Raw genomic sequence first — 22,088 nt, forward strand, 5'->3', positions numbered from 1 at the left:
TGGTGGGGGCAGCCCCGGGGGGGAACGGCTGAAAAAGGGGACAAAAACACCCCACAGACACTGCCGAGGAAAACTGCTCTTTAACTGGCACAGCGGGACGGGCTCACAGTGCCCAGGGCCTGTCCCCAGCCCTGGGGGTTTGGGGGGGGGCTTCAGGCGGTGCCCCCCGCTCTCAGGACGTGCAGCGGGGGGGGGCTCAGCCCTTTTGACCCAAGGCACTGCCGCAGCCATTCCAGCTCATTCCCACTCCTGGGGTCACGGTGTCCGGCGGCTTCAGCAGGGCAGGGGGCTCCCGGCCCCTCTGCGGGGTGAGGACGCAGCAGGGGGGGGGTCAGCCCCAGCCCCTCCGCACCCGTTTCACGGACGGTGCCCTCGCCCCACGTCCCGGAGCTGCTCGATGCTCGGTGTCCCGCGGGGCCGTTAGCGGGACGGCGATCCGGCTGCGGGTGCGTGGCTCAGGCGCTGCTGCAGGAGCTCCCAGGCCTTCTCCACCTGCCAGGGAACGGCCGTCAGGGGGGGAGGAACCCCACGAGAAGGGCTCCCAAACCTTCTGCCCCTTCCCTGCTCCATTCCCAACCCTGAACGTGAGGAAGGACTTTACCGAAAGGGTTGAGAGGATTGGGATGGGCTGCCCGGGGAGGTGCTGCAGACCCCAGCCCTGCAGGGCTTTAAAGGACGTTCAGATGCAGAGCTCGGTGATGTGGGTTAGTGCAGGGGTGTTAGGTTAAAAATTTGGACTGGGGGATCCTGGAGGTGTCCTCCAACCTTGATAATTCTGGGATTGTGTGAACTCATCCCTCGTCCCACACCACGGCAGCCTCGCGGTGAGCCCCAGCACGCAGCCCTCCATCCCCATCCCAGTCTGGGGTCCCCCCCTCGCCACCCCAATGCAAAGCCCGGCTCGGTGGCCGGCAGCTCACCTGCTTGCGGGTGACTTCGGGCTCCCACAGCGTGCACAGCACCACCTGCGACTGCTCCACGCGCTGGCTGTCGCTCATCTGGCTCCGCAGCCGGCTGCGAGCAGCCTCCTGGCTCAGCCCGTCCCTGTCCATGATGCGCTTCACAGCCTGGGGGGAGCGCAGGGGGGGACACTCAGGGGCTCGGGGAGGGGGCAGAGGGGATCAGCAGAAGGGCAGCACCCACCTCCTCCTCGGGGATGACGGCCGTCCACACCTCGTGCACCATCTCCTGCCAGCCGGCCTCCAGCAGCACGGCAGCGTCCAGCACGCACACGGCTTTTCCTGCAGAGCGAGGCCATCGCTCGTCGTTCCCGGCCGGGCAGAGGCACCACGAGCGCTCCTCGGGCTGCTTTTGGGGGCTGTGTTTGCCCAAATGCCCCGTATCAGGGGGTTTAGGTGCCCCCTGAACACCCCAAGCCGATGCCTGCAGCCAAACGCCTGTCAAGCCCCCCCGGAGCCGGGAAGGTTTTGCTCCCGGAGGTTCCACCACAAACAAATTCGGGCTGTTTCGGAGCAGGAAGCACAGCAGCAGCAGTGAAAATCCCCAACCAAAACAGCAGGGGCTGAGCACGGGAAATCCTCGCGGTGCTGCCCAGAGCAGCAGAATCCCTGGGGAGGGGGGACTTGGAGCACAGCACAGGAGCGAACGCCCCGTTCGCACGCCCCGGTTACCTTGAGCATCGGCTTCCCCGATCTCCTTCCTGACCAGCCGGGCGATCTCAGGCCACACGATGTCCGTGAGGCTCTTCAGCCGCTCCTGGAAGGGAAGCACAGCGGGGTTCAGAGCTCCTGGGGGGCCAACGAGGGACCTGCCAGCCCCCGAGGGACCCTCAGGAGGAGCCTGGGCTGCGGCAGCGCCAGCGAGCGGGGGATCCCGTGCAGCTGCGGGGTCACCGAGCCCCACTTGCCACGCGTCCAAGTCCCCTGACGGCCAGAGGGCACGGGTGACGTGCACGGCGGGGCTTCAGCTCGGCACTGGGTGAAGGACAGAGGGGAGCAGGGCTTGGGAAGCAGCAGCAGCAGCTGCCAAGGGTGCCGGGGGCATGTCCTGCACGGCCACTGACGCGGTGACGGAGAAGTGATCCCCGTGTCCTGCCCTCGCCGTGCGGCACTGCCCGCCAGCACGCTGCCAGGAATAGGGCCAGGAGCTCAAAGGGCTGCGAAGCAAAAAGCCCCCGGCACAGACGCAGAGACAGCTCTTGGCTCGGGAGATTAAATATTGACACTCCCCGTGCCGCTTTTACCTGGTTTCCAAACACTTTGGCCCCGAGGACCTTCCTGTTAATCGTCCCGTCTTCGCTCAGGATCTCTGCAAGGCAGGAGGGGAAGGTGTTTGGGACGGGATGAACCCCACTGACGCCCCCGTGGTAAGATGAGGCCCACGGGGCAGAGCAGGACTTCAGCACAGGACCCCAAAGGGCCCCACAGTGCGGGATTGGACCCGGGATCTCCTTATCATACTCCAGAAAAGGTCGGACACGCAGCAGCTCAGCCCAGACCCTCGAACCAGCCCCTTGAAAGCAGCTCCGCCACGGGGCACGGAGGATTTGGGGAAAAACTTTGCCCCTTTGGGACCACCCAGCCGTCCCCAGGGACCCCTACCTGCCCCAAACGCCGCCAGCACCCGCTCGTAGGCAGGGCCCCCGGGGAGGTAGACGGCGTGGCCCAGCTTGTCGGCGTCGATGAGGAAGGCTCCGAGCTGCCCCAGGAGCCTGGCGATGGAGGTTTTGCCGCTCCCGGTGCCTCCGGTCAGGCCGATCACGTAGGGGCGAGGCGGCAAAGTGGGGGCTTCCTGCGGGGACGGGGGCTGCCGTCAGGCTGGGGGGTGGCACACAAGGGTCCCGCGGGCGTCGTGGCAGCTCCCGGCCCTGCAGAGTGGGGACTTGTCCTTCCATGGGGCTGGGATGTGCCGAAGGCAGGCAGGCAGACCCCCAAATGTCCCCTCTGTGGCAGGGGACGGGCTGGCTCCAGCACCCCAGGCTGCCATCCCTGCGGCTCCCCGACTTCACGAGGGCATCGAGCTTTCACCCCGCAACTCACCCAAACTGGTGACCCCATTTGGGACCCCAAAACCCCGACCATTGCCTGCTTTCTGCCCCATATTTCACCCAGACCTGCTCCGGGAGTTCAGGACAGGAGCACCAGGGGCATCTTTAGGGGCATTTCCCAAAGCCAGCAGCGGGGTCCAGCCCACTCTTGAGTCCCACAGACCCCCGGCACCATCACAACCCCTCCGAGCGTCCCCCCCTCACCCGCGGGGGCCGCAGCAGCGTCCCGAGCAGCCTCTGCCGCAGGCTGGAGGAGCTGATCTTCTCCTCCTCGTTCCGGCCGTGCTCAGGGTCTTTGATCAGCTGAATCTCAAAGAGCTCCAGCGCAGCGAGCCCCTGCCGGGACAAGGAGCCCACTGAGCCGCCGGCAGCCCCGGCGGCGGGGCCGGGAGGTCTCAGCCCCCTCCCCAAAATTACGTTCTCGAGTCTCTTCTTGTTCACGGCCTCCCCTCCCTTGCGCGTCTCCTCGCTGACCACGATGCAGCGCAGCTCGGGGTCGGTGACGGCGGGGCCGTAGGGGTCGCCCAGGGGCACGATGTCATACAGCACCCGGGGCTGCACGTCCGCCAGGAACTCGCGCAGCTTGGCGGCCCGCAGCTCGTAGGGCTCGATCAGCTCCTTCAGCACCTTGTCTGCGGGGCACGGGGAGGGCGCGGGGGCTGAGCGTGGAGCCGCAACGGGATGGAAAATGGGAAGGGAGAGAGGGAGAGGAACCGGTCCTGGGGTTTTGGGGGCCTGCCTTCTCCAAAGCCCTGCTCCTGGTGGGTCTCCTGCTGTCACCCCAAATCCCGGTGGGGCTCCTGCTGTCACCCTACCCGTGGTGGCACTGGGGTGCAGGGACACTGGGGTGCAGACCCCTCGACCCCCTTCCCACCAGCCTCCCCCCAAGCCCCTCCAGGCTTCCCAGGGCAAACTCCGCAGCCCCTCTCCCCACCACCCCCAGACCTCCTCCACGACCCTCTCCCACCTCCCCTACCCCCGGGGCCGTCCCCCCCAATCCCCAGCAGCCCGGTGCCACCCCCGCAGCACTCACGGCGGAGCAGCTCCCCGTCCGCCACCCCGACCAGGAGCCTCCTCCGGGCCAGGAGGCAGCAGGCGCTGAGCAGCAGGCGGTGGGCACCGTGCAGCCGGTCGAAGGTGCCCCCCACCACCACGTCGGGGTAAGCGGGCAGCTCCCCCTCGGTGCCCTCGGGGGCAACCCGGGGACCGTCGGGGCCGCCCAGCAGCAGGGTGGGCAAGCCGGGGGGGCAACCGTAAGCGGCGGCCGCCAGCTGCCGGAGCCCGAAGCTCACCGGGTCCTCGTCGCCGCCCCCCCCGTCGGCCAGCAGGACGCGGGGCGGCTCCGCCAGCCGGTGCCCGTGACCCAGCAGGACGCGCACGTCCAGCCCCCGGTGCGCCGCCGCCGCCGAGTAGAGGGCGGCCAAAGCCCGGAGAAGAACCGGAGCCGGCGGAGGGGCTGCGGGGAGCGGTGCGGAGCCCCCCAGGAGCAGCCCCGGCTGCAGGTGCACGTAGAGCGGCCCCGCCACCAGCCCCGCCGCCGCCGCCAGCGCAGCCGCCGCCCGGCCCGGTACCGAGCCCAACGGGGCCGTCAGCACCAGCAGCCCCGACGGGAACGGCGCCATGGCCCCGCCGGAAGACGGAGCCCGCCCGGAACGCGTCACCGGACCGCCCCGGCGCCGCCCCGGTAGCGGAGCGAGGTCGGCATCGCCGCCCCCGGGGGGGTTTCGGGGCGCCGGAGGGGACGCGAGGGGTGCGGGCAACCGGAGGGAGCCCCGGGGCTGCTCGCTGAAGGCTCGGTGCCTCCCGTTAAAAGCTCGGTGCCTCCCGTTAAAGGCTCGGTGCTGCTCGCCCGGCCCCGGTGCTGCCCGCTGGGGGCTCGGTCCCGGCTGCCCGCCCACCCCACTGCTGTGTCCCGCAGCCCCAGGACTGCCCACCGGACCCCACTGGCTCAAAGACCCCCGGTAGTGCCTGCTGGAGCCCTGGTACCAGTCCCTAAAACAGCCCCAAACTGGCTGCCCAGCCCCAGTATCACCCCCTTTATCCCCCATGACCCCACTCCAGCCATCCCACTACCCCCACTGGTTCCCCAGTCCCACCCTCCCAGCGCAGGCGATGCCCACCACCCACCCCCCCACACCCCCCACCCTGCCCCACAAACAGTGGGGCCGGAGCCGGAGCCGTGTGGCAGCAGCAGGGGTTTATTGCTGGCACCAAGGGACCCATCCCCTGCCACCGGTGCTCCGCGGGTGCCGGTGCTCAGGGCTGGTCCCCGCCATCATCACCGGGGCCGAAGACGAAGTCGTGCATGGCCCGCACGTAGTCGGAGCCGTCGGGGCTGGCCAGCTTCAGGCGCACCAGGGGGGCGAAGAGCTGGGTGGTGGCACAACGCAGGGGTGGGCAGGGGGTGCTGATGGCCTCCAGGAACACCTGGCACCGCACAGGGCTCAGCACTGGCCCCGAGCCCCCATCCCATCCCATATCCCCATCCCATCCCATCCCGTCCCATCCCATCTCCCCATCCCATCCCATATCCCAATCCCATCCCATCCCATCCCATCCCATCCCATCCCCCTATCTTATCCCATATCCCCATCCCATCCCATCCCATGTCCCCATCTCATCCCATATCCCCATCCCATCCCGTCCCATCCCATCTCCCCATCCCATCCCGTCCCATCCCATATCCCAATCCCATCCCATCCCCGTCCCACCTGCAGCACCTCCTCCACCTCCTGGGCCGCGTCGCGGAAGAGGCCGTGGCAGTGCCGCAGGTACCGGCGGTAGAGGCTCCGCGTGTCGTGGTCCAGCCCCTGCAGCTCGCTGCCCTCGGGGTCCGCTCGCTGCAGGTTCTGCAGGAAGCCCGTGTTGACCGGCCCGCACTCCACCAGCGTCACGCTGCGGGAAGGAGCAGCCCCACGGGGGGGGGGGGAGCCGTCAGCCCCCAGCCCCAACCTTCGCGCCCCTTCCCCGCGCCGCCGCCGGCACTCACTGGATGTTGAAGGGCCGCAGGACGATGGCCAGGCTCTCGCACAGCCCCTCCACGGCGAATTTGCTGGCGCAGTACACGGAATTGAAGGGCACCCCTTGGGGCAGAGCGGTGCTTTGAGAGCCGGGCTCCCCCCCCCCCAAGCCAGCACAGCCCCCCCCCCCCCATGCAGCGCCCACCTTGCAGCCCCCCGACGCTGCCGGTGACCAGGATCCTGCCGGCCCTGCGGCGCTTCATGGCGGGCAGGAAGGCCTGGATGGTGCGGATGGCCCCGAAGAGGTTCACCTCGAACACCGTCCTCATGGCCTGCTCGGAGCACGTCTCCAGGGGGCCCATCAGGCCCACCCCCGCGTTGCACACTGCCGGGGCACGGCCCCCGTCAGCCGGGCACCCCCAGCACCGGGGTGGCGGATCGGGGACGGGGACACGGGCACCAAACCCCCTCCCTCCTCCCTACACCCCCAACCCCATCCTTAGGGCTGCAGCACCCCCCGGCCCCACGCAGGACCACCGTGGCTCATCCTATTATTTGGCACCCGGTCCCGGCTGATGCCCGGGGGGGGCGGTGGGAACCGTACCCAGCACATCCAGCCGCTGCCCCTGCACCCGCTGCGCGGCGGCGGCCAGCGAGCGCGGGTCGGTGACGTCCAACTGCAGCAGCTCCAGCGTTTCGGGGCAGCCGCCCCCAAACCTCTCCCGCAGCCGCTCGCTCTTGGCCAGGTCGCGCATGGTGGCGAACACTGGGGGAGAAAACGGGGCCGCGGGGCAGCGCTGCCGCCCCAGGGACCGGCGGGGGGAGAACCCCTTGGTGCCGGGACCCCCTCGGTGCTGGGACCCCAGTGGTGCCGGGACCCCCTGTGGCACAGCGTCGCCCCTTTACCTTTGAACCTGCGAGCAGAATCGGCTGCCAGGCGGGCGGCCAGCCCCAGCCCAATGCCCGAGGAGCAGCCGGTGATCAGCACCGTGGTTTGCTCCATGGGCACCGCGGCAATGCCGGGCCCCGGGGGGGCTGCGCTGTTTAAAAGGGCCGGGCAGGGGGCCCATCCCTCCCTCCTTCCCTCCGTGTTTTGTCTCTCTGCTTATCTCAAGGCCCCTCCACCTGCCTCCCTCTGCCTTGATGCTGGTTCAGCTGCCGAGATAAAGACCCCGCGGCAGAGCCAGGGAGGAGGCACGGGGGGCACGAGGGGAAGGCAGCCCCGGAGCTCCACACCAGCCGGGGACAGCCCCGAGCAGCAGCCCCGCAGCTGACCGTGCTTTTTTCCTCCTCAGGGGAAAAAAAAAATCTCATCTGCGAGCTGCTCCCTTGCCAAAATTCAAATAAATTGCACGCTGGGGAGAAGCGGAGGAGCCCGACAGCACTCAGTGTCCAAGCCTTTAATAGCTCTGCAGGTTTCAGCCCCCACCCTGCCTGGGGCCAGAGCGACCCACGGCCACGCAGCCTTGGCCCGAGCCCCAGTGAGGGGATGAAAAGGCACAGAAAGAGCCCGGCCCGAGGAGCCCGGCCCCAGCATCACCGCAGAAAACTCTGCCAAGGCTCCTTCAGTGCCACAGGCACCAAGCGCAGCAGGGGCTGCGCTGAGGCCGACGGCCCCACAAGGAGGGGAGCCGGGGGGGGCACGAGCCATGGGGCAAGGCTGGCTCCCTGCTGCTTGGCCAGGGGCAGGTGCTCGGTGGGGACATGCCAGCCCCTCTGTCCGTCTGTCCTCTGTCCGTCTGCACCGTCCCAGGTCCCAGCGAGCAGCCAGCAGGGCAGCAGAGCGCTGCCTCCTTGCTCCGTGCCGTGGGGTGGCTCAGCTCCAGTGGGGCAGGCGTGGGGCAGCCAGGAGGGGCCGTCAGGGCTGAGCACGGTGCAGCAGCGGTCCCTGGGGAACAGCCACCCCCACAGCTGCCTGCCAGCCCCCTCCGGGGCTCGTCCTGCCCATGCAGAGCACGCAGCCTGGTCCCAGCGGGGCTCTGCGCCTTCATTCCAGCACCGCCGGGACGCGGCGATCGGGGAGGGACGCGGCGATCAGGCGAGGAGCTGCAGGAGCCTCGACACGTGAGGACGCAGGGTCTCTGCCCTCCCTCCTGGGGGAGGCTCGGAGAGGCACGGCCCCAAATCACGCTGGCCCAGCCCGGCTCCGCTTCATGGCCCCGGGGTAGTATTTGAGGAAAAGCTTCCTGGAGATCTCCAGCGCGTCGCCGACGGGCGCGGTAGGGTACCGCTTCTTGTTGTAGATGAAGCCCCTCTCCACCTGGAAAACGGCCTGGTTGAACTGCTCCTGGTGGAAGGGGCTGCCCGAGTTGAGGCTCTCCACCAGGAGAGAGACGAAGAGGCTCCAGCGCACGCCGTAATAATCCAGCACCAGCCCCCCCAGCTGCTTGTTGGCGTAATCCAGGATGTTCCCGCTCGGTCCCCAGAGCGTCAGCTGGTTGCGGGCGTTCATCTCGTACAGCTCGGCCTCCCGGTCGCTCGTGGCCGCGGCGCGGGCGCTCTCCAGCCAGCGGCCCAGGAGGAAGAGGCGGTGGCTGGAGAGGAGGCTGTCGAGCTCGGGCAGCAGGTCGTACACCAGCACCCCGCCGGCCGTCAGCAGCTCCGGCAGCGCGCGGCTCTGGAAAGCGCCGCGGATGCTCAGGTAGTAATCGGCCACCAGCTGCTGCACCGCCTGGCGGGTGACGTCCACCAGGTCGTAGCGGTAGGTGAGGCTGGAGCCCAGCGCGGCGCCGGCGCTCAGCAGCAGCCTCCAAGCCTCGTAGACGTCGCTGGCGTTGTACCAGAGCTGGGTGTCCATGTGCAGGGACGGGCGGCGCACCAGCGGGCTGCGGTTGTGGTTGACGCAGACGCCCGTGCAGTTGTAGGCGCTGCGGAGGAGCAGGCGCCAGGCGGAGGAGGCGGCGGCGTTGGCGGCGCCGTAGCGGCGCTGGGCGTAGCGGGACACCCAGGAGGGGAGGTCGAGGGGCTCGTGGCGCCAGCCCAGCTCGTTCATCAGCTCGTACACCACGTCGTTCTGCTCGATGCCCTCGGGCGCCAGCCCGGTGCCCACCATGGTGGAGTTGGGGAAGCGGCGAGCCTCGAAGGGGCCGCGGTTGATGGACTCCACGGTGCCGAAGAGGCCGTGGTTGCCGCCGAAGTTGTGCAGCATGCACCAGATGAAGGGCTGCCCGTAGAAGGACTCCGTCCACGGGTAGACGGGCTTGGACTCGGCAAAGAGGTCGAGGACGATCATCCTGCCCAGGGGCACACCGTGCAGCAGCGCCCGCACCTGCGCCGGCTGCCAGAAGTCCGGCTGGTGCTGGAAGAGCCAGCCCTGCATCAGCCACAGCGCCTCGGGGTCGGCTGGGGACGGAGACACGGGGTGAGGCACGGGGAGCACCCCCGGACCCCACCGCCACCCTCTTCCGCGGTGCCACCAGGCGGCCCCGGCCCCGACCCACCTCCCGTCATCGACCTGAAGACGGCGTTGCTGACCCTCGAGAGGTAAGCGGGGTCGGAGGACAGCGGGCTCATCTCGTTGAAGGTGTCGGCGCTGTAGATGTGGTCGGTGCCGAACTCCTTGATCAGCTCCTTCAGGAAGAGGGTGCCGATCACCTGGAACATGGGGTCCTCGGGGTCCAGCAGGTAGGGGCAGGAGTAGGTGCAATCAAAGTGGCTCCAGCCCCCGAGGCGAGTGGCGTTCACACGCGGGAAGACCCTGAGCCGGAGGGCAGGGACGGGGATCAGGAGCAGGATGGGACCGCACGCTGCAGGGGAGCCCCCAGGGGCACCCGGTGCTGCCCAAAGGTGGGACCCGGAGCCAGGACCCGCCGGGCAGGGAGCTCAAGGACCTGTGGGGTCTGCGGGCACAGCCGCACGTACCGGAGAACCCCCTGCGGCACGTGGCCCGCGAAGGCCGGCAGCACCGTGATCATCCCCAGTGAGCGCATCCTCTCCACGACCCTGTACTGGGAGAGAGGAAGAGGAGGGAGGAAGAGGAGCGACGGGAGAGGAGCCCCGGGCCCTACGAGGGGTCTTTGGGCACCCGGGGAAAGGAGCCCGCACCCAGCACCACCCCAGCAGGGCGAAGCAGGACGAGACCCCCCCGGTACCTGCAGGTAGAGCTGCTTGAGGTGCCAGGAGCGCGGCAGCGGCCCTGCCCAGCCGTGGAGGTTCCCCAGGCGGTTCCACGCCAGGAACGCCGGCCCCGTGAAGTAGGCGTCGATCTCCGACTGGTTCAGACCCAGGGACAGGTAGACCTGCGGGCAGCCCGGCTGTCAGCTCCCCCCCCCTTTGCCCGACGCCCACCACGGCCCCCTCCCCGGCCCCGGGGGTACCCCACCCGCTGCCAGACGAGCTCCTGCCCCATGAAGGCCAGCGCCAGGTTGATGCCGCTCAGCGCCATCCAGTCGATCTCCCGCTCCCAGCGCGCCCAGTCCCACCAGGCGTAGGAGTAGCTCTGGGTGCAGACGTTCTGGTAGTAGCGGTACCTGGGGCACAACGATAGAAGGACCGGGGGTGGGTGGGGGGGCTGGGGGGGCACCCCGCTGCCTCCCCCGTTACGTAAGGGCGAGCGCCTTTTGTCCCGGGCTAACGAGCTGTGAGCGGTGCCCGGCTCCGTGCCCGAGCTGGCACAGACCGTGGCACGGATGGCACCAGTGGAGCCCACCCCGTACGGACGTCAGCAGCACCGGGCGGGGGGGAGCCAGGACACGAACAGAGCCCCCTGGGTGCCCCCGTACCCAGGGCGTTAACGGAGCCCCAAGGCCCCCGCACACCGGCAGCACCCGGTGCGTTAAGGGAGCTCCGTGCATCGGTAGCGCTTGGGGAGTCCGGTGTGGTAACGGAGCCCCCGGTCCCCATCTTGCACCCCGTGCATTAACGGAGCCCCCGGTACCCCCCCCATACCGGCAGCACCGGGGAGCCCGGTGCATTAACGGAGCCCCCAGCAACCGGTGCATTAACGGAGCCGCCGGTGTCCCCCGTACAACTTCAGCACCCAGGGCAGTAACGGAGCCCCCGTGCACCGGTAGCACCGGGGAGCCTGCTGCAGGAACGGAGCCCCCGGGACCCCCCAGCACCCGGTACATTACCGGGATCCCCCCCCCGGTGCCCTCCTCACCGCCACCCCCGGGACCCCAGCGCACCGCCAGCCCCGTCCCGTCCCCTCCCGCCCCGTCCCGTCCCGGTGCGCGGTCCCGGTACCGGTTGGGGGTGGCCGCGCGGATCTCGGCCGGTACCCGCGGCAGGGGCTCGGGCAGGCGGAGCTGAGCCCCGGCCCACGAGAGGTGACAGCCGCAGAAGTCCCGCAGGTAGCGGTAGAGCCCGGCGGCGGCCGCCACGCCGCTGGAACCGGTCACGGCCACGGCCACGGCGGCACCGGGAGGCGACAGCAGGCGGTAGGCGTCGGGGCCGCCCGCCGCCAGCCTCCCGTCCACCGACAGAGCCACGGCGGAGGCCGCCCGGGGGCCCAGGAGGCGCCGAGCCAGGGCCCGCACCGCCGCCTCCTGCCGCCGCTCCGGGACCGGGGCCCGAACCGGCACCGCCAGCAGCGCCGCCAGCGCCGCCACCCGCAGCGGCCCCGCCATGGTCCCGCTGCCTCGCCCTGAGCGACGTGCCGCTCCGCCAATCAGCGCCGAGGCCCCGCCCCTCAGCCGGCGACGCGGCCAATGTGGAGGAAGGGGGTGGGGTGTGGCCGAGGGGGTGGGCGTGGTTATGGGGTGGGGGGTGGGGTCACGGAGTGGGAGTGGTCAGGGGGTTAGGCGTGGTAGCAGCGGTGGGCGTGGTCACGGGGGTGGGCGTGGTCAGAGTGATAGACATGGTGGCGGGAGTGGGCGTGGTCACGGGGGTTGGGAGTGGTCAGAGTGATTGGGCGAGGTCTAGTAGAGGGCGTGGTTACTTGAAGTGGGCGTGGTCACGGTGGTGGGAGGGGTCGGGGTACTGGGTGGTGGCAGTGGGCGTGGCCACAAGAGGGCGTGGTCACATCTGTGGGCGTGGTCACGGCGGCGAGGGCGGGCGCTAGGTTTAGGCTTAGGGTCAGGTTTAGGCTTAGGGTTATTGTTAGGGTTAGTGTTAGGCGTTAGGGGTAGGGTGTGCATGGCTATGGTTATGGCTAGGATCAGGGTCAGGCTTAGGGTTATGTTTAGGGTTAGGGTTAGGGTTACCTCCACCATTATACTTAGGGTTATGTTTAGGGTTAGGGTTAGGTTTCAGGTTCAGGTTTATGGTTAGGGTTAAGGTTAGGGTTAGATTAGGGTTTGGTGTTAGCCCTAGGGCTAGGACTAGGGTTAGAGTAATTGTTAGGGTTAATGTTAGGGTTAGGGTCAATGTTAGGGTTAGGGTCAGGGTTAGTGTTAGGGTGAGGTTCAGCATTAGGTTTAGGGCTGGGGTTAGGGTTAGGTTTCAGGTTAGAGCTAGGTTTAGGGTTAGGTTTAGGCTGACGTTTAGTTTTAGAGTTACGGTTACAGTTATTGGTGTTTGAAAAGAGAATGCGCAGAGTCCCGTTATGTGTGGGACTGCGTACAATCTCCCCCAGGGTGTTCAGGTGAACCCAAAGGCTTCTGTTGGGAGCACTTTTTGATGGGAGAAAGTGGCGCCCTACATGTGCTCTAGGCTCCTATTTAGGGTTGGGCTCCGTGTTCCTCGTAGGGAGGAACCCACCAGAAGATATGCGGCCCCACCAGAGGATATGACCCCAAAACTGGCCACACTGGGGAGACACAGCCCCAAAAAGATCCCCACCAGGTGGATACCGCCCCCAAAACAGCCCCACAAAAATGAAAAATCCCCCCAAAGAACCCCAAAAATGGCCCCTGCAGGGCTTCTTCTGCTACCGCTCCCCAGAAATCAGGGGCACCCGGCAACTCTGCTCTTTTAGCAGCTCCTGAGGCAAAGAAAAAGAAACCAAGGGCCGAGGAGGAGCTGACGGAGCTGACACCAACGCTGCCAGGCAGCGGCCCCAGCCCAGCCGAGGGATGAGAGGAGGCTGGGGAGCAGCCAGGGGGCGAGTGGCTCCCAAGGAGCTCTGGGGATTGATTCCAAGATGAAACAAGAACTGGATTTTAAACTGTTGAGTGCACATGTAATACACAGACTCGGTCGTTTGGTATCACCCAGCAATCCTAGAGGTTTGTGACAGGCTCTTTACTTCAGATCCCAAAGTAGGCTGACATTTTATCAGGTGACAGCTTGTCCTTGCAAGGCCAAACCAAAGATTTAGGCTAGTATAAAATTAATAAAGCCCCCACCTTACCCATGCCTCCTTAATTCAAGACAGTCTAAGCATCTGTACGGCCAACACTTTCAGGCAAGCAGATTTAGACAAAAAGAAGCACATACACGGGAGTTTCCCTGAAGAGGTAAGTTGTTTGCTGCACAAATGTGATCTGTATCAGTTTTTATGGCTTAGAAAAAGCAATGGGAAAGCTCAGTGACTCGGAAAGGGCTGGAAGGCTCAGGCCATCCAGCTTACACGTCTCTCCCCTATGGGTTGCTGGTTTGTTTAAGTGCCCACAGCAGGTAAAAGCTCTTCAGTCCCTTGCGGTTGGAGCTGGCGTCCTCTGTTCGATTCCTACTGGCAGGTTCTAAGCTATACAAAGCTGTGAAAGAGGCCCAGAACAAAAGTGGCTGAGCAGGCCAGCTCCGCTTCTTCCCTCCTCCAGAAAACCTCTCCCTAGTTGTTCCCTAAGAGGCAGTGTCAGGGGAAATGTAGTATTGCTACTGTCCATGCCGGATGTGTTTGGGGATAACACAGGGGGGTTTTAGTAAATCGTTAGTCCGGTATTTTAAGAAAGCAACACAAGAACAGCTGCCACACGTCGATGTTCTTTGCAGGACTCTAGTCATCACAGTAGATGTCTTATTGCCATTATGTCTCTTACAAAATAGCATCACTAGAAAGCTTGAGCTGGAGATGAGTGGTCATTGCAAGTACAAACAGTTGTGGCCGTACACCACCACGTCCACAAGGGGAGCAAGGTGTTCGTTTCTACCCAGAGCTGGATATTGCTGGGAGAGAAGAATCGGGATTTCTGTGCACATTTGAGGAGCAGGAAAGGGTTGTCTTAAAGACAGAACAGCATTAAGTCCTAGACACTAAGTCTGAGGGGAAACCAGTCCCATTCACCTTGTTGTGTATCAGCCCCGGAAGGTCAGCTTCCAGATTGTTCTCAGTGACGCTAATTCAGTCTGATTTGTGGTCTCTTGGCTGCAGACACCAGATTTATTGTCTTAGGTGAGGAAATTTGGAGCAAGCAGCATCCTGGCAGACAATGCAGGGCAACGCATGGGTGATTGTGGAGCCATCACATCAACACCTTTTCCCTACGAATTACCAGGGTGGTTTATTTTAAAATCCAAGCGAGGCTACAGAGTCACGGCTCACAGCGGTGCTCCCAGCCAGGACTGGTTGTCGTATCACTCGTACTCACACGGGAGACAATCTAGATAACTGTGCAATGCTTCTTCCTTCCAGGATTCCCCTCCACGACGCACGTCAGAAAACCAGAAAGGAGGTGATGTGATTGCCTACTGGCCCCGTGAGCCAGCAGGATCCAGCTGGTTCAGCTCAGACTGATCCAGCAGTTCAAAGTCATCCCCTTCTGCGTCAGTGTCCAAGTCCGAGCTGGCCGTTCTGAGGTAAGTCTTTGCACCTCTCTGGGGATTGTCGCTGTGCGAAGAGCCCGGCTGAGCGGCTCCCGACAGCGCAAGCTGGATCATCCCCCTGGTGACAAACCCAGCTATGTTGTTAGTGAGATTCTGTACAGATGGCAGCGCGCCGGCTTCTTCCTGGTAATAAGGGAAGTGCAACTCTTCCGTTCCTTGCGGGCGGTAAGCCAGACTTGGGATCCCAATGCTGGTGTCATCTTCATCATCTAGGCCAGTCGCTTCTGGGTTGATGGAAGGGAAGTCAGGGAGATCCCTGGCAAAAGATTCTTCCGGGTCACTGTGACCATCCAGGTCTAGAAGAGGAGAGAGTGTTTTAAATACACAGCACGTGCCAAACACCCTGAAGGCAAGAACAGCACAGCACTCAAAATCTGGGCCATTACCTCACCAAGACAGACGGTCTCCTATCACCTCCGCATCACGCTGTCTTTAATCTCCCCCTCACATAGCTATTCTGGGTGCCTGCTTACCTCCCAGCTCACTCTCAAGGAATGCAGGTGCTGAACGAGAGGAAACTACCCTCTCACTCAGTCAGCAGATAAGCAGAGGGTACAGAAGGGTCTTGGACAGGACGAGCTGGTTGTGCCTACACTATAATGACATGACCAGAGGGACAGGCCGGTCACGGTGACAGAGGCTGTGCTGCAACACACATCTCTGCGGTCAAAGACTGGCAGAGCTGGATCTGCCTTTGAAGAGCAGCTGAAATTGCTCTACCAAAGCACCACAGGAATTAAGAAGGAAGCTCTGCGCTGAAAAAACAGGTAGTTTCATCTCATCTTGGCCAGCAACAGACATCAAACAGCCAGACCTCAGGGACAGAAGGGAATGCTTGGCCTCCCTCCAACCTGTCGCACCGGTGCCTACTCAGCATTCCACACCTCTGAGGAGCTGCCAGTTTCCTCTCACCTTCTGATCCCTCTGTCAATGGAGTCTGGCCCCTTGAGAGGTTAAACATCCCGTTCTCAGTGTAGGAAACCTCAGCATCTGAATGCTCCGAGTCAGAGATGGTTAGTTCCTTGGCAACCACGGAGTCATCCAGCTTTGAAACAGGAGATACATTAGAAAAATATTAAATACTGGAAAGCTAATTCCTCTGCCATCATCCAGCGGCTGCCAGTTAAACCCAGTCCTCACGTGAGGCTGGTATCTGAGGCTCGTTTCACATGTTACTGCCTAGCCTAGGAGCTGGTACAAGCAGTTCTGGACACCCACAGTACCCAGTACGTTCATGTACAGTTCACTACCTTGGGACAGAAAGCAGCAAGCTCCTCTTCACTGTCACTCCCATCATCCGTGCCCTCCTGATTAAGGGATCGGTGACGCACTGTCAGAAACCAGAGTCAAAGCTTATTATTGCTGTTAGGACAGAGATCTTACACCAAGAAAAAAAAAATAATTGGCAGGCTTGGACATAACACAGCATATTTGGTTCCTCAACAGAGCAATGGGATCATTTCTGACTTGGGCTGCTGCAGATCTTTTGCTGAGATGAACATGCTTAGCAGCAACCTCGCACTGAAAAGAGGAAGGACTCGGTACAACTGCAGCCCAGAACACACGGTTCTGACAGCTGAGAACTGATGCAGCTCAGCACCATGAAGAGTTCACACCATGCACTCCCTGGCAGACTCCTGTGGAGGCAGAGCTGCCTCGTTTCATCCCCAAAGTACTTGCAAGTATTTGCCAAGGGAACTGGAGTGACTGCCACGCGAGACGTGCAGGGCTATCCCACTCCACAAGCAGAGGCTTTGTTTACAGATGGGTTCAGGTATGAAGTATCAGTGTCTGAAGGGCCAGAAACACCCTCTAGAAACTTACGCTGCTTCTCCCGCTGCTTTGATATCATGTAGCCTCGGACACTGAAATCCAGCCGCTGCAGAGCTGGCTCCAGCTTCAGGTACATGCGGTGCCCCAGCCTGTGGTAGACAGCCAGGGGCCACAGCAGGACGAAGAGCACTGAGGGAAGAGGGAAGGCTGATGAGAAGTTTGCACGGTGTGCTACCTGGCAAACAGCTTGCCCGTGTTGTGATGCAGTGTCACACACATCCAGAATGCAAGATCTGGGCACTGAAGGTGATGCTGCTTTAGAGTTGGTGCAATCACCTCTGCCAACGTCACAAAACGGAGAGGCCGACCTTTCAGTGCTCAGATCCATTGTTACTAACCACGCAGACAGGTTGTGTCCGGACCAGAGACCTTAGAGCCCTGGACAGGAACCACCACATTCTAGGCAGAACACATTACTTTAAATTTTACAGCCATTAACATGACCCTTCCTTTGGAGCAGGAACGGTTGCTGCTCTCTTTGGAGCAGAGCCTGACTCCTCAGACAATCAGATCCTACTCGTTTCTATCCCTTTTTCATTTTCAAGTCTGTATTTGGCATAGGGATCTTCTACTTACACAGCAAGTATGAGAGCAGGAGTCCAGGGATATACCGGCCCAGAACAGCCATGAAAGTAAAAACTCCACAGACTAGAAGGCAAAACTGAAGACATGGGAGACGGTGAGTTTCCAGGGTTAAGCAATGGAATCACTCACTTCTTGACCATCTTGCTCCCTGCAGAATTCTAGCTAAAGTTGTAATTTAACAGCAGCCAAGCCTTCCTAGCGCTACCCCATTCCAGGACTAGAACAGATTCAGGAAGCGTCTGCCTTCAGAGCCACAGGCAGCACAGCAAAGTTTCTTGCTTCAGATTATAGGGAGCTTCCCAAAGCAGGTATGCTAAAAGCGAGGAAGAGACTGAAAGAGAGAGAACTCTTTCACAGTGAAGAACACAAATGCAGTTACAGGTTCCTCTTTGCATAAGCCTCAAAAACAAGAGCAACAAAAAAAAAATGACACTTTTTCTGCCTACTAAAATCCACTGGCGGTGATGCATTTGACAGACACTTAAAAAACTAGAAAGCTACAGAAGGAGCAGCTCTATTGCCACTTCACTAATGCAATCAACGTGCCAACGCTTGTTTTCTCCTCCCTCCTCCACACCATTATTCTGCCTGTGCTTTCTATTCCTCTGCACCGCTTCACAGCCATGCCAAGCTGGGAGACTTCCCATGGTAACCTCCCCTGTTTGGAACGCGTTCAGCCAGCGCTGGATGCCATCACAAAAGGATACCAGCAGAGGCTGGACAACCATGCCATTTGCTAACGCCTGCACATTCTCACCTTGCCAGGGCTTTGCCTCTTGAAAACGAAGAGATTGTTGAAGAAGTTGGTCCAGGTCACCCATCCTTCAGCCAAATGGTGACAAAGTTCGGGCACCCCGAGCAGCCGAGGGTGGACATATCCCCAGCTGCAGTGGATGGAAAAAAAATCAGCAACAGACATTAATTACCGCATGGGATTCAGTGCAGACATCCCTTGTGACAAGCGCTTGTCACCACACCACTTTCTCCTCTCACCCAGCTGCTCAGCTCTCGAGAGGAGCCTCAGCCTGCCTCTCAGAGCAGCGCCTTGCCAAGAGCAGCGCTCTGCATCCCCTTCTGCAGGCGTCTCCGTTCTCCCACAGCAGCTAAGGAGCAGTGATGTGAGTCACTCAGCCTCTTGTTGTCTTAGACTAGAGCTTCCACGCTACTGGAAGGGAAGGGGCACGGCAGAAGCAAATCAAGTGAAGCCATTTGCTTTCTCTGCATTGACTTGGTCAACAGCAACCCCCAAAACTTCAGCATGAGGCTTCCAGGCAGCCTTGTACCTTACTTAATAGGTTCTGTTACTTCGGAGGTATTATCTTTGGCAGGTTCTATTAGTGCTTCTTAACTGCTAGTCACAGGAACCTGAAGCTTAGGAACAGCAATTCCTTTTGTATTTGGGCCTCTTGCAGTAAACAAACAAACTTCTCTGGCAACAGCTCAAGTGATTTAATCAAGAGCTGAGCATCCAAGTGTGGCCAGGCAGCACAAGCAGGCAGAAAGGTGTGCCCGGAGAGAGGAAGGTGTTATTAGGAAGGCAACACCCAAACATTTCTCAACCCACTGTTATTAAAGCTGCAGTCAGGTCAGAACTATGCAGGAACAGCTTCTGGGAAATGCCTCTTTAAACGTTCCAGATCTAGTCTCAGAAGACTTCTTTCTTTCCAACAAAAGCCCCGGTTGTTTTCCTACTACTGGAGACCCACACAAAAGGAATTGGTTTTCAGGCAGCACCTCCAACCTGGGGGTGCAAGTGGAAGTGGCGGTGGAAGTTTTACAACACTCAAGCAAGCATCAACTGCCAGTCAGTCTGAAGGCAGAGATTAAATATAACATAATGGCTTGGGCAAGTCAAAAACCTGTCACAACAGCACGACTGAGGGCTCCATCCTCACTGCATTAAGCAGCTCCCTGCTCCCCTTCCTTCCTCTCTAGGAAGCCAACATTCCAAGCACGTGCAGGTACCAATTACACAGGATCACAGCAAAGCACCAAAGAGCAGAGGATTCAATTAGTTTCCTACCTCTCATTGTCTAAGTCGCCAGGTCTTGCCACTAAAATATTAAGAACAGACACGACATTAGTTGCAAGGAATTTGCCATAAGAATGCTTAGCTCTTGGGATTTAAGTAAAGCTTTAATGAGTTGGGAGGTGCCTGGAAAAGACTTTAACTGTTAAGAACCAGAGACGCATCACTCCGTAACGCATTCTGAATTTGTACAGTGACGGTACAAGACTGCAAGAGAGCCTCCGTGCTGCTCCTCAGCCTTGTTGGACAGCATCTGGAAGGCTGCTCTGGTTGCAGTAGGAGGTATTTGCAAAAAAAAAAGTTCCACTTTTATCTCCCTCCCTTCCCCTGCACACACCCAGAAGGTGAAGGACAAACAGTTTGCTTATTCAGAGCCATCAGATTTACGCCTTTTGATATTTTTTCACCCAGACCAGGGCTTGAAAAGTGAGCCAGAGATGTGTCAGTTCTCCTGACGAGTTTAAATCAAGGATATGCAGGAGCTGGGCAGGTAACTCTCCCCACTTCCCTCACCAGTAAGAACACTTTGGTTATAAAGCCTGCAGAAAGCCGATGGCAGGAACCGAGCGAAGCTTTAATGTCTTCCAAAGAACTACCCAGAACACAGGCTGAGGCACAAAAGCTGGGGCAGAACCTGCTCATTAGTTACAGAACTCTCTCTGGGAGCATGGAAACCACATGCACTGCTTCAAAGGTCATCTGACCATGCAAAAGCAACAAAATCCTGCTCGGATTGGTATTATTCATGAGCACACTAATATTACAAATGAGAAAAAGAGCTGCTTTGTTCCCTGAAAGCTTAAGACTAATTTAATTAACAGCCGTTAAGATGCCTCTCCTTTTAATGAATTCTCTACTTTGTAGGCAAGGCTGGGACTCATCCCTGTCTTAAACCTTGAAGCTGATTTATTACCGAATCCGAGGAGAAATCCAGACGTATTCCATAAACGCCTGCTTTTATATTGGATTTTTGAAATTTTAATTTCTTGCTCCTGTATTGAATACTTAGAAGATGAATCACTGCTTCAAAACCTGCCCTAACTCTCACACACCAGCTGTTTCAAACATTACCATTTAGTGAAATGCTCTCTTTATTCTAGAGTTCTTCTCTTAGCAGAATATTCTGTACAACACAGGTTGCAGAGATCATTTCCTTATAACTCAAGGATAGTTTGTGCTTCACTAAAATTAGACAGAGATGACAAAAGCCCCAACTGGTGAATATTCCAACACGCCATAAAACCACAACTGACGGGCGAACAAGAGCCTGGGGTGACATCCCACAAGCAGAAGCATCACAAACGAGTAGGCTACTTCATGACGTGCTAAAAGATCTCAAGTCTCTACAAAGCAAAATGGAAGGGAAACTCAGAAGGTTACAAGACACTGGCAGAAAAACCTCTTATTATTTACACAGGTTAGGGCTTCCCAGAGCAACTCCAGGAAGAACGTGCCTACAGCATTCTTGCCTGCTTCTGGATTCACACCAGAAAAAAGCCCTGGATTTTACCTCTTGAACTCCAAACGCTGCACACTCTAGATCTAAAAACAGTACTTAACGTTCTGATATTAACTTAAACGTTGCAACTTACCTCCAATTTCAGGCCAGATTTTGTTCTTCCACTTATCTATACAAACTACTACAATAAGAGTAAACGCAACCAGGAACACCAATCGAAGAGAAGTCAGAGCAAAGAACCTATGAGGAAGAAACAAACAGATAAATAACCAGCACGATCTGCCTGACACAGACGAAAGGAGGCACAAACCACCCTCAAAACCTGGTTACAGCTACAGCAAGAGAACAGAAAGCAAGCAGTAATCAGTCAGCATTCAGCCTGCCCGCACTGCCTGGGCCAGGAGCTTATCTCGCAGCCGCCTTGAGAAGGTTTTATAGTATCTGTTTGTGTCATTTCTAGCACAACCACCCTCGTTTACAGCTCACCGGCCAGAGGCGAGCAGAACCTCCTGCCCTTCCCCTGCTGTTCACCCACCAGCTCAGTTCCTGCTGCCTGGTTTGGTGCTGTTATGAGAGGGACAAAGCTAAAGCAGAGCTCAGCGCTTCCAGTGCTTGTTGGACGCAGCAACAGGTCACCAAGCCAAACTGCTCGCCCAGCAGCTCGGCCTGCAGCCCAAACCCCAAAGCGTGACCGGGAAGGGCTCTAAGGAGAAGGCAGCGCTCAGCAAACCCCGCGAGGGACAGGAACGGGGGGCACAGAGCAAAACCCCCTATGGCACCGAGGGGCTCTGCTGGGGGTTTTGGGGGCAATTCCAGAGGTTTTGGGGGCTCTACACAGGGTTTTGTGGCCCTACCCGGGGTTCGGGGGCCCTGCCCGGGGTTTCAGGGGCAAAGCCCGTGGTTTTGGGGCCCTGCCCGGGGTTTTGGGGGCAATGCCCGGGGTTTTGGGGCAATGCCCGGGGTTTTGGGGCCCTGCCCGGGGTTTTGGGGCCCTGCCCCCCCCCCCCCCCCCAGGGCTCGCTGCCAGGCCCCACAGGCACCAAATCACCTCAGCCCCCCCCCCCCAGGCTCTCCCGGTCCCGTCAGTGCCCAGCAGGGCCCGGACCCTCCCCCCCCCGAAGCCTCCTCAGCCCGGTGCGGCCCTGCCCGTCCCCGTCCCCGTCCCCGTCCGCTCCCCGGGGGGCGCTCACCAGAAGAGGCCGTGCGCCGCCACCCACCACAGGGCGCTGCGGCCCGGCCGCTCCCACACGAGCGCTGCCTGCAGGGCTCCCAGCAGCGGCTCGTAGGGCCCCAGGCGGCCCCGCAGCGCCGCGCTCAGCTCCTCCACCCGCCGCCGCCGCTCGCCGGCCCCGCCGGGCCGCGCCGCCATGGCTCCCTCACGGCATCAACATCCGGCCGCCGCCAACATGGCTGCCGCCAGGGCGAAGGGGCCGGCGCCGCGCTGGGCGCCGCCATCTTGGCGCAGGCGCGGTGGAGGCGGCCGGGCGGCGCGCACGCGCGTTGCCGGGGCGCCGCGGGAGGGGAGGGGGCGGTGGGGCGGAAGTGCGCGGCGCGCAGGCGCAGTGCCCGTGG

General features: G+C 61.0%; 4 protein-coding genes across 4 annotated transcripts; all 4 read right to left on the reverse strand.

Moving 5' to 3' along the window:
• Positions 1-73: 73 nt before the first annotated feature.
• COASY (Coenzyme A synthase) lies at positions 74-4,632 on the reverse strand. The gene is made up of 9 exons (XM_084300990.1): positions 4,041-4,632; positions 3,425-3,639; positions 3,212-3,343; positions 2,562-2,751; positions 2,204-2,268; positions 1,632-1,716; positions 1,144-1,241; positions 921-1,067; positions 74-492 (listed from the first exon to the last, which is right to left on the reverse strand). The coding sequence occupies exons 1-9, from the start codon at positions 4,627-4,629 to the stop codon at positions 421-423; spliced, it is 1,593 nt and encodes a 530-aa protein (XP_084157116.1). The 5' UTR covers positions 4,630-4,632; the 3' UTR covers positions 74-420.
• Positions 4,633-5,263: 631 nt separating this feature from the next.
• Positions 5,264-6,970, reverse strand: HSD17B1 (hydroxysteroid 17-beta dehydrogenase 1; the record flags this gene model as incomplete). The annotated part of the gene is given in 6 exon segments (XM_084301063.1): positions 5,264-5,434; positions 5,719-5,902; positions 5,997-6,090; positions 6,173-6,352; positions 6,572-6,862; positions 6,865-6,970. Coding segments are annotated over 6 exon segments (1,026 nt in total).
• A 474-nt stretch (positions 6,971-7,444) lies between these two features.
• Positions 7,445-11,534, reverse strand: NAGLU (N-acetyl-alpha-glucosaminidase; the record flags this gene model as incomplete). The annotated part of the gene is made up of 6 exons (XM_084301095.1): positions 7,445-9,309; positions 9,408-9,664; positions 9,829-9,914; positions 10,059-10,205; positions 10,289-10,436; positions 11,152-11,534. The coding sequence occupies 6 exons, from the start codon at positions 11,532-11,534 to the stop codon at positions 8,093-8,095; spliced, it is 2,238 nt and encodes a 745-aa protein (XP_084157221.1). The 3' UTR covers positions 7,445-8,092.
• Positions 11,535-13,065: 1,531 nt separating this feature from the next.
• Positions 13,066-21,956, reverse strand: RETREG3 (reticulophagy regulator family member 3). Its single transcript, XM_084301240.1, has 9 exons — positions 21,707-21,956; positions 20,650-20,756; positions 19,052-19,082; positions 17,786-17,912; positions 17,020-17,104; positions 16,435-16,572; positions 15,861-15,940; positions 15,523-15,655; positions 13,066-14,906 (listed from the first exon to the last, which is right to left on the reverse strand). Exons 1-9 carry the CDS (start codon positions 21,883-21,885, stop codon positions 14,473-14,475), a joined length of 1,314 nt encoding a protein of 437 aa, XP_084157366.1. The 5' UTR covers positions 21,886-21,956; the 3' UTR covers positions 13,066-14,472.
• Between the last annotated feature and the right edge of the window lie 132 nt (positions 21,957-22,088).

The sequence above is a fragment of the Netta rufina genome, assembly GCF_964035555.1.
Source record: "Netta rufina genome assembly, chromosome: 24".
Lineage (NCBI taxonomy): Eukaryota > Metazoa > Chordata > Aves > Anseriformes > Anatidae > Netta > Netta rufina.

Coding starts and splice junctions, on each gene's coding strand:
- COASY (XM_084300990.1), bottom strand. CDS start 4,629: ATGGCGCCGTTCCCGTCGGGGCTGCTGGTGCTGACGGCCCCGTTGGGC. Junction 3,640..4,040: donor GGACGGGGAGCTGCTCCGCC/GTGAGTGCTGCG, acceptor CGTGCCCCGCAG/ACAAGGTGCTGAAGGAGCTG. Junction 493..920: donor CCGAAGTCACCCGCAAGCAG/GTGAGCTGCCGG, acceptor GTTCCCTGGCAG/GTGGAGAAGGCCTGGGAGCT.
- RETREG3 (XM_084301240.1), bottom strand. CDS start 21,885: ATGGCGGCGCGGCCCGGCGGGGCCGGCGAGCGGCGGCGGCGGGTGGAG. Junction 16,573..17,019: donor CCTGCTCTCATACTTGCTGT/GTAAGTAGAAGA, acceptor CTCTTCCCTCAG/TGCTCTTCGTCCTGCTGTGG. Junction 15,656..15,860: donor TTGCTGCTTTCTGTCCCAAG/GTAGTGAACTGT, acceptor CCTGTTTCAAAG/CTGGATGACTCCGTGGTTGC.